At 47.5% G+C, this 15,221-nt stretch overlaps 1 protein-coding gene across 4 annotated transcripts in view; it reads left to right on the top strand.

Moving 5' to 3' along the window:
* emb (exportin-1 emb) overlaps nucleotides 1–12,687 on the top strand; it is a 64,852-nt gene extending 52,165 nt beyond the window's left edge. For all 4 annotated transcript variants that reach the window (XM_084583693.1, XM_084583691.1, XM_084583694.1 and 1 more), the window contains exons 21-22: nucleotides 1,578–1,674; nucleotides 10,182–12,687. In XM_084583693.1, the coding sequence (XP_084439819.1) occupies nucleotides 1,578–1,674; nucleotides 10,182–10,328 (244 nt within the window). In that variant the 3' untranslated portion in view covers nucleotides 10,329–12,687. The remainder of the gene's footprint in view (nucleotides 1–1,577; nucleotides 1,675–10,181) is intronic.
* Nucleotides 12,688–15,221: the final 2,534 nt, after the last annotated feature.

The following is a 15,221-nucleotide window of genomic DNA, read 5'->3' as shown; positions in this document are numbered from 1 at the left end:
CTCTGCAGGCGCCATGAAGAACGACAGGAAGCGCGTCAGGTATTGTCACCACCAGGATGTTGAAGATGCCTTGTTCGTGTGGTTCAAGGACGTTAGAGCGAGCAACCTGCCTGTGTCTGGTGCCGTGCTTCAAATGAAGGCATGAAGTCTCGCTTGCGTCTTAGGCCACGATGACTTCTATGCAAGCAGTGGCTGGCTGCAGCGATTTAAAGACCGCCACCAGTTTGTTTGCCACACCTTGTTGGGCGAAGAAGCTTCCGCATGCAACTGGATGGCTACGAGATGCGCGATGTCTACAACGTGGACGAGGCGGGGTTTTTTTTTAAGCTGCTTCCGGAAAGGTCACTCGTTGCGAAGAACGAACTGTGCCGAGGAGGCAAGAAAAGTAAAGACTGCGTCACCGTTGTTTTTGTGTCAACATGGATGGGTCAGTTAAAAGGCAGCTAACTGTTATTGGTAAATCTGCTCGCCCCAGGTGCCTGCGCAACGCCCGGAATGTCCAAGCGGACTATCGCTCGAACAAAAAGGCGTGGATGACGTCGTCACTCTTTGAAGCATGGCTGAAAGCCTTCGACAAAGACATGGCAGAGCTGCCCATAAGGTGTCTGTACCACTTGAAGCGGTCCACCTAGTTTTTTTGCTGCCAAACTCGACCTCAGCGCTGCAGCCATTAGACAGGAGCATCATTCGCTCACTAAAATGCTGCTACCGAAAGCGATTGATTACGCAGCTCGTATTTGACATAGACAGGGGCATATCAACGGCCATAAACCTCAAAACTACGCTGGACAGGCTGTACGGTGCATGGAACAAAGTGGCACAGTCGACAATAAGAAATTGCTTTGGTGATGCTGGCCTAGCCCCATCCACCAGCGAGACTGAGCCCAACGACGCCCACGATTCTGAAGGTGAAGCGGACAATTTCGACGAGACGACATGGCGTCAACTGGCGGTTCCGAATGTTACGTTCGAGGACTTTATTGCTGCCGATGACAACTTGGCTGTGGCGCCCGAATTGACCGACCAAGAAATTGTCGATCAGCTGCTTCCTACAGGTGATGCTACGAGCAGCGATGAGAGTGAAGAAGGCGAAGAGCGAGCTCTCAGCAGCACAGAGGCCACCGATATGGCGACGAAATTGAGAAGGTACCTTGAGAACCTACCTGTGGCCAAATCAGCTGACATTGGGAAAGTGCTGCACAGTGTCGATTTCGTTGAGAAATTTATTCTATCGAATAGTGTGAAGTGCCGCCAAATGAAGATTACGTCGTTTTTAAATAAATCAGTTCTGCGTGGCCTAAATCCCGATTTGTGTGCTCATTTTTGCTTGGCAGTGCAAAATGAAAGGTAAGGTTTCGCGTGCTTATACCATGCTTTAAAGAAAAAAAATGCTTTTTTTTTTTTTTTTTTCAGCTCTGTGCTTTCCATTTTAGGGTAGCCTTTACTTGGGTTTATGAACAGAATTTTTTTTGTAGGAATTTGTGTGTACTTTTACAACGAATATCGGATATAACGAACGAATTTCCGCGCAAAATGAGACTTCGTTATAATGAGGTTTGACTATGTTTTGTTTGCAGTGCCCAAGTCAAGATCACAGTTCAAGGCTTCTTCAACCTCAACCAAGACATTCAGGCTTTCAAAGAGCACCTGCGGGATTTCCTTGTCCAAATAAGAGTAAGTTATGCCATTGTTTCTTCAGAACAATTAGGAGGGGTTAATAATTGCAGTTAGCTCAAATGTCCTTTCGTAGAACAGATAGTTGGCGTAGCGAGTTCGTTATGTGTCGAGGATCAACCACAGCAGCAGAATGGAGTTCTGACCTTCATGCGGTTGAATGGCAGCAGCGATGTTAAGGAATTGAGACACTTGGTAATATTGAAGAGTTCGGCACGTTATGGGGGTTCTTCTCGAAAGAGGATGCGCCACGGGGGGGGCTAGACGCTACAGTCACCTTCTAGCCCCGACGTGCCAGCCCTAGCAGACAGGGCTGTGACCCCCAACCCGCGGTGCGAGAAATCGCCACTGCGGCGGGTTCGGGCCAGAGGGGACAAACACCGATTTGCGTACTCGAACATAGTTTATTGTGCTCGAGTACACTGCAAAGGAATAGCAATCAAGAACAACCACTGTGTAGCGAGCGAACGCCACGTACGGGGGTGAAATAGTAGAAACCACCTAATAGGGAAGCACGTCAAGTGGGTGAGAGGAAGAGTCTTCTCACCTGACACGGCTTCTCGCTCACATCCCGTTGCGGTAAGTGCCTACGGTCAATGGGCGATTCTCGGTGACGGCGGTGGTCTCCTCGGCGGAAATCGTGAACCGCGCGCGTGCGTGCCCATTCGCCGAAGAATACCGAGCGAGTTGCTACAGTCGCACTCCTCAACACGGAACGGGAGAGGAGGTCTCCCGGTTACGCCGGCAGGAAAGAGGGAAGCCCGCGGCAGCGTCACCGCATGCCCGGGAGGCGGCGGGGGGTGGCCAGCATGCCCTCTCCTCCGCCAACCTCTCTGCCAGCTCGCGTAATCACGCGTGTTAATTACGCGCGGGCGTTATAATGGAGGAAGGGGATTGTGAATCCCCACAACGTGGACATTCGTTACATTGAGATTTAACTTTATTTTAGCTGTACAGCATGCATATGCTTGGCCTCCTAATTTTGTCTGCGACGCCTGCTTGGTCAACAGGAATGCGCACCTTTACTGCGAATAGAAATTCAGTTTGCCATTTTGATGCACTTCTACCTTGAATTCTTAAACTGTTATTGTGCTGAAAACAGGTGACTCCAAGGAATGCGATAAAATCATAAAGTTTAGATGTTGAAAATACTGTTACCCTCCAATGAGTATAAAATCCACAAGTCTGTACAGTCAAACCTCGATATATTGAACAGGGATATATCGAATTATTGCCTGTATAGAACATTTTCTATATCACGCGGAAAATTGCATGCATTTTTAATTTTTTATTTCGAACGGGGCCGGATGTAAAATGGATATACAGTGAAAACTTGTTATAACGAACAGTTAAAAAAATAGTTCGCTCTATCCATAATTCGTAATGTAAAATTTCTTAGAAAAAAACATGCAAGAGCAGCAAAATTCAATCGGAGAAGGCACAGCAACTCGAAGGGTGCCTACTTGGGTCACGTCCATTTATTTACGCGCAAAGAACTGCATTACCGCGGCTTGCTTTTTTGTGTTGATCGCATTCCGTATCGCGCCCTGTTCCACAGTTTGCAAGCAAGGGCACTCTCTCAATAGCACTGCAGTGGTGGCGCAGTAAATCCAATGCAGCAAGCGCTTGTGAAGTCTGAATGTTCTCATCATCTGCAGGGTCAGCCTGAGCTTCATCTGTGCGGGATGTTCAGAAACTTCCACAGCGATTTCAGCATCCGTCAGTACAGCTGTGGTTGCCGCGATGTCGTCATCGCCTGCAAAGTCCTCTACAGTCATTGTTGTGGGCTTGTCACCAACAAAACATGAAAAATCTTTCCAGGCCTTATCGAGCTTGCGGAGCTCTGCTTCTGCTTCGTCGGGATCGTCCCCATCGTCACTTGATGCACGGGCCTCTGCTGGAAAAAAACCTGCATGCCGAAAGCAGTTGGCAATCGTTTCGCCTTTGTCGCTATCCCGTGCTGCTCACAGCAAGTCAGTCTTCCAAGTTCTGCTTAATATGAAGCTTCACGACAAGAGTGTCAATCAGTCTCTTCTTGTAAACTGCCTTGAAGGCCCTGATTTTATCTCGAGCTTGACCGTTGACGTCAGTGCTGCTCTTTTTTTCGCGTTCACCGCCATCACAGCACTACGCGCACCACACGACGACCGACGCAGCCTCCATCGAACGCTACGATGGCCGCAATGCCGCTGCTAACTCTAAAAATCGAAAGATGCAAAAACCAAGAAGGCAAAAGCAACATTCGATCGCGCCGCTGCTGAAGCGGCGCTGTCAGCGATTGTGAGATGCGAACTATTTCTTATAGCCTCCGAGATAACCTCCGCGCGCTCAAACACGCGCACGGAGCTGACCTCGGAGGCCATGGATTTCTTTGGCTGGCAGCTCTCAATGCCGTCGTGGCATCTGTGGCGCTGTCAGCGCCTGCGAGGTAGTCCTGAACGTTTGCTGCGCCGCACAACACACTTGTAGTGCAACGAAGCCTGCCTCCTGCAATTTAAGTGAGTGCTTGCAGTCACGAAGTTCGTAATATCCGTTTTATGCCGAACCGTGTTTGCTATGCGAAATTAAAAATACATGTGTTTGACAAAAATATTTTGGAAGAGTTTGATATATTTAATAATTCGTTATATGCGTGCTCGTTATATCGAGGTTTGACTGTATCGAACTTCACCACCCCAGGCCACGTGCGCTGTTGACAGGAGGCGAGCTTTCCCGCAACACCCTCGGAGATCGCGGCGGCGCAATGAGCGTTGCCATCTGCTGCGCATAAATAGCTGCATACCGGCCAACTCTTCCGAATTTTCCGTAAAATGTACGAATTTTGACCAGTCTTACGATTTTACGAATCTTGCGGGAAATTTTACGGCAAATGTTTTATTTTCGGGGGGGGGGGGGGGGGGGGGAAAGTGCGGACATCTATTATCATCATGGCCTCCGAGATAACACCACATGCTCGGGAGGGTAATCTCGGAGGCCATGTTAACACTATTATGGTACCTTTGGCGGCCACGAGAGGGCAACACATATTTGTGATATCATCATCAGCAGCTGCAAACGTTGCAGTGACTTCTATCGTCTACTCAGGGGAACACGAATCCATATCCAAAACTCGATACCACCTCCGCCAGGCTAGTGGCTGTTCCTTTGTTCACATGTTTGGACAACTTTGGTGTTGGCCTCTGTTTTTGCGTGATCTGTGGCCGCGTCCGACTCAGTGTGACTCTGAAGTTTTAGTAGTAGTGGTTTCGCAGTGCAATGGCGGGCTCAAAGCCGCGACAGTACTTCCAAGTATTTTTGCAGTCGTATGCGGCAGAATTTCCGTGCTTCGTGCCGTCTAAGAAAGGAGAGAAGTCCGGATTTTGCACCACGTGTGCCTGTGATGTTAACATTTCACATGGTGGCAAGTCCAACATAAAGATCCACATCACTTCGAAAAAGCACCAAGGATACGTGCGAGCCGCGGACAGCCAGCCGAGCCACCGCTCAGTGTCAGTGATCACGCTGGACCACTTTTCCGGAAAATGTTCCCCAAGTGCGAGGAAGCCAAACGCTACGCCTGTGGACGGACGAAGACGACGGCAATTGTTCGTGAAATGGCCGCGAACGCAGAGACTCCTTTGCTGGATGCCCTAAAAAAGCAAGTATTTTCGATTGCTGTGGACGGAAGTAACAATAGGGATACGTTGCTTTACCCTATTGTTGCGACATACTTCGTTAAAGAGACCAGTAGAGTTGAAAGCCGCCTCCTTTGCCTCAGTACAATCCAAGGGGAAGCGACGGGTCAGAAAATTCCGAGAAAACTCTAGAAAGTCTGCTGATGGTGAAAGGACACCAGAGTGGCACCTGCTTTGAGTAAGCCTACACAGAGAAGTTTTTGAAGCAGGCGAAGTCAGCAACTGCAAAAGCGTTGCAAAAATAAATCGTGAAACAATGGAGTTTTCGCTCGATACTCTACGGGACAGGGATTTTGCTTGTGAGCGAGTGAGCAAGGGTTTCGCTAAAGATAAATTCTTGGAAAGTAAAAAAAAAAAAAAAAGAACAGCCCGCTCACCCCCCGGTCGCGGAGGTTTTACGAATGTTGAAATCTTCAGGTTGGCAGGTATGTAGCTGTACACATCAATTGCACCGAGGGCACCATTTCAACGTGGCGGCGTATTTGAAACATCATTTGGCACACTGACTCCCGACTCCTCGGTGCCGCCACTTGTGCTACTCCAGTCTTTGTTATCGTGCGTTCGTGTGTGGTTGGCATGATAGCTTAGGCCTGGTTGGTGTTCTGTTATAATGGCTGCAAATGCGAAGAAGCGGAAGTCCCTGACATTTGCTGCGAAATTAGAAGTCATCCAGCGCGTTGAGAATGGTGAAGTCAAGCGTCGCCGAAGTTTTTGACGTACCAAGGAGCATTTTAGCACTCTATTGAAAAACAAGAGTGACATAAAGGCCAAGGCAAAACAAAACCAGCACTCAGGCGTGCGGCAGGTGTGCAAAGCTGCCTTTGAAGATGTTGCGAATGCGCTGCACAAATGGTTTATCGACGCAAAAGCCCGCAATATTCCTTTATCGGGACCGATGCTGCAACATAAAGCCAACGACTTTGCGTTCAGTTCAGTGCCTACTGCAAATAAGTGAGCATTTATCTGCAATAAATTTCTTTTGTAGATTCATGGTGAGCTGCACGGTTTTTCTTTAGTTAGTGCATTTTCGTTGCGCTGTTCTGGACATCGTTTATAACGAATTTGGTACTGAAGTTCGTTATAACCGGGTTTGACTGTATGAGCCGAATCAGATATTTAATGCTGACGAAACAGTCTTGTTCTGGCAAATGCTTCCGCGACAGACGCTCAACACCCGCGGAGACAAGTGCCACGGCGGCAAGCAGGACAAAGCTCGCATCACAGTTCTGTTGGCTGCCAACATGGACGGAAGCTCGAAGCTTCGGCCATTTGTCATAGGCAAATATCAAACCCCGAGATGCATGCGCAACTGCCCCAGTGTTCCGGTGACATATGCCTGGAACAAGAAGCCATGGATGACTCGAGATATATTTGAATAATGGTTGAAGGCATGGGACTCTGAGCAAGTGCGTAAAGGCCGGAAGGTTTGTCTCATCGTTGATAATTGCACGGCACACCACACCAATGTCCAGCTGGGCAATATTGAAATTAAGTTTTTGCCACCGAACATCATGTCGAAGCTGCAGCCACTGGACCAGAGTATGATTCGTGCTTTCAAGGCAATTTATAAGCGTCGTCTGATCGACATTTTGCTTATCAAGCTGCGGATGGGCCAAGAGCTAAAGATAGACCATTTGGGTGCCATCCAAATGCTCAAAGCCTCTTGGGACAGCATCAAGAAGTCGACGATAGTTACTGCTTTCGGCGTGCGGGTTTCGTGAGCCGAATTGAAGAAGCTTCCGAGGAAGCAACAGAAGAATCGGCGTTGGACGGCACAGAGGATGAAGGCCAGCTCGAAGAAACCTGTAGCCAGTTGGAGCGCTTTGTCGATGCTAAGCGACAGAGCATCTGCATTGATGACTTTGTCGGCGATGACAACACCGTGACAGTGGCAGAGTTGACAGATGCGGAGATCGCAGCAGAAGTTACTGCTGAGTGGCCAAGCGAAAACGCTGCTGAGATTGATCCCGCAAGCGCTGATGTTGCCCCTCTGCCGACTGCAACTGAGGCTGTAGGTGCTTTGGCCCTTGTACGGCGCTACTGCAGCGCAATAGAAGGCACCGGACTATCGCTGATTGATCGTCTTGACTATGTTGAGGGCGCCGTGGTGAAGCATGTGGTTTCCAACTTGAAGCAGGCTACGCTGCTACAGTACTTTCTGCCAAATAAATAAATAATTTGTTTGAAGCTTCAAGTGAGTATCTATTGCGCTACGATTGTTCATTGATTGATTTTTACTAGTTCTTGACTCGTTTTCTGTGTGATTTTATTTATCGAATTCTGGCTATATCGAACTATTTTGTGATCACCGCGTTGTTTCGATATATCGAGGTTCGACTGTATTAGCATGTCATGTCGCCACATTTCAACAGTTTTCAGGTCTCTGTATTTCGGGTATCGACGCTTGTTGAAGAGCATTCCCTTGCATGGGCAACTCCGACATTTTTTTTCGCCATGCTCTGATTTTACTTGGAATATTTATGGTACATTTTTGTTTATTTCGTCATTTTTAACATATTTAGCACCTTCAATATTTTGTTGCAGCACAATTAAATTTTAAATTTTCCCATTTCGTGGCCTCTGTCGGGACATTACTGAAAGCACGGCTGTCCGCCTATACATGCTTTGCATTTGCTTCATGGTAAAGGTGAAGTTCTGAGCCTTTTTGGTCATTTCAAGCAAGCATTGACCCTGTGACCCTGGTCACCAGTTCAGGCAATCAACATGTACAGAATTGGTTTTGTGACAGTATCCGTGAAGTCGTAGGCCATGACTCCATAGATTCGTCGAAACATATTTCTGGTTTTCTGCTCTTTTGTATTGCTTGCATGCTAGGTATTTTCAACAACGGATTTGTACCAGAGAGAGAGGACACTACGGGCCGAGTCACACTGCAGAAACAGTTGGTCAACCCTGTCTGTCAACAGCGTGTTTGCAGCGTTGGCGACTGCCACACCGCACCAACGCAAACTATCCACAAGCATGTCATCGCCTGCCAACAGTAGTCGAGAACTTGCTCTTCAACAGCTGGGCAATATCGTGCCAAACCCTGGACACTTGTTGTGTAGTCGGTGTCAGGAGCCGCTCGCTTCGCTACAATTTCGGCCAAATTCGTGCACAGTACGAGGGGCTGTGAAAAACTAAATAGCAAAAGAGGCTTTCTTTTAGTCTGAATTAAGGAGGGCACATGTGGGCTTTAGTTTGCATTGCACTGAGGCACGGCTTTTGCATGTGCGAGTCTGCTGATTGTGGATAAAACTCGTCAATTTTAGTAAGTGAAAATGGCCATCGAGTATTAATTTGGCTACAGTGAACTGAAATTGACTATTGTTTACATTGCAAGATGCGCCGGTGTGACCCGGTACGCTACGCAATGCTACAAGCGGCCGGCAGCGGCAGTACTTATGGAATACAAATTGAATATGGCCACTGAACGCATCTCTTATTGAATGTATTTTATATGAGATGGGCTTCCTCGTAAAGCGGTAATGAAAAACTAATCATTATTACAATGCTGAGGCTGTTGACCCATTCAGGAACTGGGAATGCCATCCGCTGAAACGGACTAGGCCTAGCGACAAGTAGGGCAGGCACGGATCAACGCATATCGTCGCTTAACGCACCCATGGAAAACGGCATTGCTGAAAGCTTCTCACTTCTGTAGGCATGCTGCAGTTGCATGAGTAATGCAGGCAATCATTGTGATAACATTTGTCTTTTCTGATAGGAACATGCACTGTATTAAACCAAGAAATGCTATATACAGTGTTCTTCAACTTTATCGGAACCGTTTTGGAAAAGTTTTCCGCCTCGACCGGTGGAAAAATTTCCGAGACGGTTCCGATAAAGTTGCAGAACACTGTATGTATTACACGGCTGCGTTGCTCCCCAGTCTTGGCTATATGGCGACCGACAGCGGTCCACCAACTATTGTTGCGCCATCTCCAGCAGCTTTCACAAGTTTTAGTGAATGATAGTTGCGATCGAATATAGTTTTATCTGTAGTGAGGTATACTCGACAATTGCTTACATTGCAAGATACGCATACAATCCTTACGAAGCGCCGGTATGAGCCAGTGCGCCGGGCTTGTGGGTGGCTGGGCAACAGTCTTAGCTAACATAAGCGGTCACTGTGTGCACGTCTGGGTAAATCAGCTTATGGTTAATTGTCTAGACACTCTAGAGAAGGCATAGGCGGGACTTGCCGTTTTGGCGCGCGCTGCTAACTACTATTGCTCAACCATTTCATGACCTCGGCAACGCATTGAACGTCCGTCCCTACACGTGCCGCCTGCAAAATGCCACACCAGCGATGTTTTGCGAGGAAAGAAACAATGATGATGTAACAAAAATGGTGTGCCTGATGCATGTACTTTTTTTTTTTTTTTTTTGTGCTCATTTTGGTCATTCGAAGTCGGCCGTAAAGAAATTGACTACCTGGAAAAGTATTTTTTAAACCATCTCAGCCATCGGGGCTTGTTAAGTTGGCAGGGGATATCGGAGGCCTGCTTTAGTGCTTTAGATTGACCTCCCGCAGCAGAGAGGGCACCCTCAAGTGGTGGTGTGAGAGTGCTTGTAGGTTGGGACACGGCTCCTTTATTTATACCTTATGTAGGTTTGGATGAGGTAAGCTCAGCAGAAGGGATTCTCCAGATTGTGCACAATGCAGGTGAGCAAGGGAATCCTGCATATTTGTCTTAGCCGAATTTGTATCAACGGGGCCCTATTGAGACGCATATTACAAAGTGCTGTGAGTGTGGAGTAACTTGTCGTGGCCTTTGATCTGTCTGGGTACAATTCTTGAACTGAACTCGGACTTGCTTTTCTCCGCAGGAGTACACTGGCGAGGACGATAGTGACTTGTTCCTCGAGGAACGAGAAGCGGCACTGAGGCAGGCAGAAGAAGAGAAGCGCAAGATCCGCATGCTCGTTCCTGGAATCCTCAATCCACACGAGATTCCCGAAGAGATGCAGGACTGAGCTGCTGACGTATTTATGTAGCCTCTCGTCCGTCCTCCCTTTCCTAGCCCTCCTCTCTTCTCTGCCCTCCCTACACTCATGAGTTTCTGTTCCTGCTGGATTTTTTTTTTTCTTTCTTTTTTTTTTTTATCTTTTGCTTTGGTCTTTTCTGAGGCGCACCATTCCTCCTTGTGCCTCATTGAGTCTTTTGGAGACTGCCCCGCTGAACTGTCACGCTTTCCAGGTACCGAAGTTCTTGTTTTTTTCTTCATTTCTGTGTCCTTCATTTTTCGTTGATTTGTGGGTGCAGCGATCACTTTTGGCCGAAGTTGCTGGTGGTCATCAGTCCTGCCGCCACCAAAATTGCGTCAGCTTTCTCCTCATGCGATGCCTCGGCTAGGCACATATGCTTCCTGCTGTGGGGCACACATTTTAAACACCATTTGTAGTAGCATTCACACTAGCACACCCACTGTGGACAGGATATTGTTTAAGCTGCCGTTAGGGCGAACCATTCCTCTACCTTGTAATGCTGACGACGTTGTGATCCTAGCATCCACTCGTGCAAAACAGTGGATGCAAATAATTCCTTCTCGTGTCTGTTGGCAGTGCATTCTCTCCTGACGCGCATGCGAGGAAGGGTAGCCCGGCTTGACTAGAAAGAGCTCGATGCAAAAAGATTCCAAGTGCAGTGTTCACGTAGTGTCATCATGTTCGTGCTGCTCCGAACTGATAAACAGCTGGAGCAGTTAGAGCCAGTGTTGTAGGAGCCTAGTGCAAAGGGACGGTCGTGCCCTGTGTGTGTGGTTGCTCCAACAAGTACCAAGTGGAGGAGACGCGCTTCTTTTTACCACCACGCTTGTACAGCGAGGATGCCTTTTCAGCCTGTGTGGGTGGCGGCATGCGTGTGGGTGTGCGTGAATGGTGTGGTGCGTGCTGGATGCATGAGTGGCGCCGGCTGCCGCTGCTTCCAACATCATCCCGGCCACGGTTCTGGATCGACGGAGATCGGGAAGTTGCCGGCGACCACACTCGTCAACACCGAGCTTGACCAATGTCCGCACTGGAATTTCCGGCAGCCTACCTCTTGTGGGGAAGTGATGCAACAAGCCTTCAAGCTTGCTTCTTTCTACCTTCTTCCCTTTATTTAGTCTTCTTCTCATATCCTGATGAGTACCGGCATTGTCACCTATCCAACAACGCTGGTGCTGACTGCATTTTTACAATATTGCCCTTGTGGGGCAGCGTTCTGAGACATCTCTTTCTCTCGGTTCTTTTGTTCTCTCTCTTTCTTTTTTTTCTCTCTCCTCTTTCAAAGTGGTAGGTTCACAGCAAGTTCTGTGCGCTGTGGTTCGTGTGCCCCCGTTTGTTGGGCATTGCAGAGTCTATTTGTCGTGAGCACACACACATACATATATATATATATATATATATATATTTGTCCCTTCCCCCTGTTTCCTCCTCTCTGTTTTTTGTTGTGCAGGTTTTCACCTATTTATTTTGGAACAACTCTTCGTTAAGTATATCGTTAAAGTCAGCTGAAGTCAGTCACACAGCTTATTTGCCTTTTTTGCATATTTGTAAAAAAAAAATTTTGTCTCCTGCATCCTTCGAGCGCAGAGTTGCTTGTGTCTAGAAGGGTTTATTTTCTCTTCTTTTTTTTTTTTTTTATATATATAACAGCGACACCATGGTTGTGCTGGTTTTGGTTATGACTTCAGTGTTCTGTGGTGAGAGGGCAGTTTACGAAGCTTGAGGAAGATGTTCCAAGGCAGGGAGAGGAGAAGCTTTCTTTGCTCTTGGTGTTGGACCTCTTCTTGAAGTGTGCCGATGCAAGCAGCAGCCTGCAACAGAGGCAGCAGCTTTGTGGAAGAACCCTTCAGGAAGATGCGGAAGACGATGGAGCAAGGCTTTGCACATGGGTCACCACCTTTCATGGGAAGCGGATGATGGAGAAAGAGAACGCCCGTGTGAATGTGCGTGTAATGAGGTGGCATTGGGCGGATTTTTTGCACATGCCATGTGTGTGTGTGCGTGTGTGTGCTTCATTCCCCCCCCCCCCCCTTTCTTTTTTTCAAATTCCCTCCTCTCCTCTGATGACGGAACATTCAAAAAACAGAAAAACTGCTGGTGTGTGTATGTGTTCAAATTCTGGAGCATGGTTGGTGTTGTGCATTGGTGTGTGCTTGATTGGACCGATATGATCATTGTGAGATTAAGTGCGGATGTATATGTTGAGGCAGTTTGTATCTTGTGTTCTGTCGAAGGATGCATCTTTTTTTTTTTTTCTTCTTCATATTGCTAATGTAGAAGACTGGAGAGCAAAGATGAAAAGAAACAGCTGTTTTCTGAAGGAATAAATGAGTGTTTTTACATAGTTTGCACTGTGTGGGGTGCCTGTGTTTTTTTCTTCAGTAAAACCAGACTTTTGAGTGCATTTTATGTCAGACCCATCTGAAACAAACGAGAATATTGCATCTGTGGATTGCATTGTACCGTTCAGCAGTTGCTTAAACCTCAGGCAAAGCACAGTGCTTAATATACAGTACCATTTCAGTGCAAAAAGTGGAATGGCATCCCTTCGTTCTTGCTTTTTGTGGTGACATCCACTGCGGTAAAATGGGTCGTGATTGGCAACTTGCTTTTTAGGCAAAATACAAAGCATGCTAAATTTTTTCTTGAATGTTTTTGCTGGTACCCATCTGCATCCTATGTATTTCCGGTGTCTGTGCATGTTTATTTGGTGATACCTTTTACAATTTATAGATGTTAACTGGTCCAATAGGTAACATTATTGTATATTTATAGACCACATGATTTTAACTGGTAATATGAGCTGCTGCAGACAGCTTATCCGCAATATGAAGATTGGGATGCATTGAAGTATTTGCATACCTTTTCCAACCAAGTCGACTTGTCCCTCAGTGCATTTACATGCTGTAAATGGTACAGCACACCATCCTCCAGGCCGGTGAAAGCCTTTCATATGGTGATTTTGGTTCTTAATTGCCTCAGTGTATTTATTTACATGGCGGCAAGTGCTGTTTAAAATAAAGATTGGAGAAAGAAATCGGCATAAAGAGCAAAAACTCTTCCATAGAGGTGTTTGTAATTGCGCATCCCATCTTCGCTCTTGCTGCTGCATTGGCTAGACAATCATTTTTTATAGGCACCACCAAGTGTTAAATCAGTTGGATTTTAATGGAAGGCTTAAAGTACATTGAATTGGAAGATCCAAATACAAGAAGTTGCTGAGTACATGTACAAATTGATGGGACACTAACCACTTCAAGTCTGTTAAAGGCTCTCGACAGCTCCATTGGTGGAATCTTTCACGTGCATGTACTTGGACACTCGCTCAGTACTAATCTCTTAATTTGTGCATTTATTATACTTGTTAACATACAGTTTTGTAAGCTGCCACATGTGAAAGACCACCTGACACAGACGTGAATACCCTGCTTTAACCAAGTCGGACAAACGTACATGCGTGACCTACGGGTAGCACCTCTGAATTTGGTCCGAGAGGGTTAAATTTTCATCTCAAAGAAGCTGCCCGACTTGGCAGCTCCTGCCAACTTGCCTATGCCATGTTTTTCCGTTACGTCATACAACCGCCGGCCAATCAGTGTCGGCCATTGTCACCCGCCAGAGCAAACCTGTATAGGAGGTGTTGGCCAGGGGCCCTATTCCGAGCTTGCGTCGTTATCGGAAGTGTTGCTGATCTCCCTGATCTCAAGGAGGAGCAAAAAAACTTTATTGTATCGAAGAATTCGAGGCACGCATGCCTCCTGGGTCTTCGCACAACCCTACTCGCGATCTAAACATTCATGTCATATTGATCCATGGCGTATGCGGCCCGGCTGACGGTGATCTGCCCGACCGGGTCCGCTGACCGCAATGAGGTCTCGGTCCTCCCAGGTCCATCCGGTCCGAAGAGGCCAGCCGTACGGGGAGGAGACGCCGGGCAGGTTAAAAGAATATGGGTAAGGGTGGCCTTGGGGTGGGAGCAGAAAGTGCATATGAGGGATACCGGCTTAAATTTTGAAAGTAGAGCTGATGTCGAAAGCGTTCGTGTCTGCAGGCGATGCCAGATTGACTTCTCTGGTAGTGAAGGATGGGTGGAGTGACGGATAGATGAGGCGCTCAGCGCGGGAGTTTGCGTTGAACTCTGCAAACGAGTGCATACGCAGTAGTGCTCTAAGTACATTCCTTCGAGAAATTCCCCACGAGGTACGCATGTGCCCGGTTTCTAGAACCTCGGGCAAGAGTCGGCGGCCTCGTTTCCGGGATTTGCCGAGTGCGTAGGCACCCAGATGAACTCAACCCGTTGGGGGAGGACGGGGATCCGGGCCTCTGACATAATTTAGAATGGCGGTATTGGAATCATTAAGTGCGTAACTGGCATCTGTGTATGCCAGAGCAATAATTATAGCGGTCTCTGCTTCCTCAGGGGTGATGCCTGAAGGAAGCTCGAAAGTTAGGTGGGAAATGTGGGGGTTGTGGTCAACCGCAATGGCTCTGTTCTCATTGCAGGCGGCATCCACCCAAACTACGTATTCCCGTACCATTTGTGGAGCGCTGCCGCGCTCGCCTTCCTGCCACCTTGGTCATGGTGAGGGTGCAAGTTGCCCGAAGAATGGTTTGGCATAGATCGAAGTGTAAATGTTGTAGGGAGTGTTCTTAGTGATGCATTGTTTGTGGAAATAGTGATGCCTAGTTGACAGTATATATGTGTCGTCCAGTATAGCTGTAGCGGCTAATTTGAGGTATTGTGCTCGTAGTGAGCCTCTCTAAGTTCATGCATGGACTCCCGAGTTCGAGCAGTGTCTCTTGTTAGTGCTTTTCGGTGCTGCCTTTGTTGCTTGGCGAATTGAGGAGTCTGTTTGTTGGACCTCACTGGATGATAGTTTG

Source organism: Amblyomma maculatum, chromosome 11 (assembly GCF_055883805.1).
Source record: "Amblyomma maculatum isolate TAMU_Amacu chromosome 11, ASM5588380v1, whole genome shotgun sequence".
Classification (NCBI taxonomy): domain Eukaryota; kingdom Metazoa; phylum Arthropoda; class Arachnida; order Ixodida; family Ixodidae; genus Amblyomma; species Amblyomma maculatum.
This window is presented reverse-complemented; position numbering and strand designations above follow the sequence as displayed.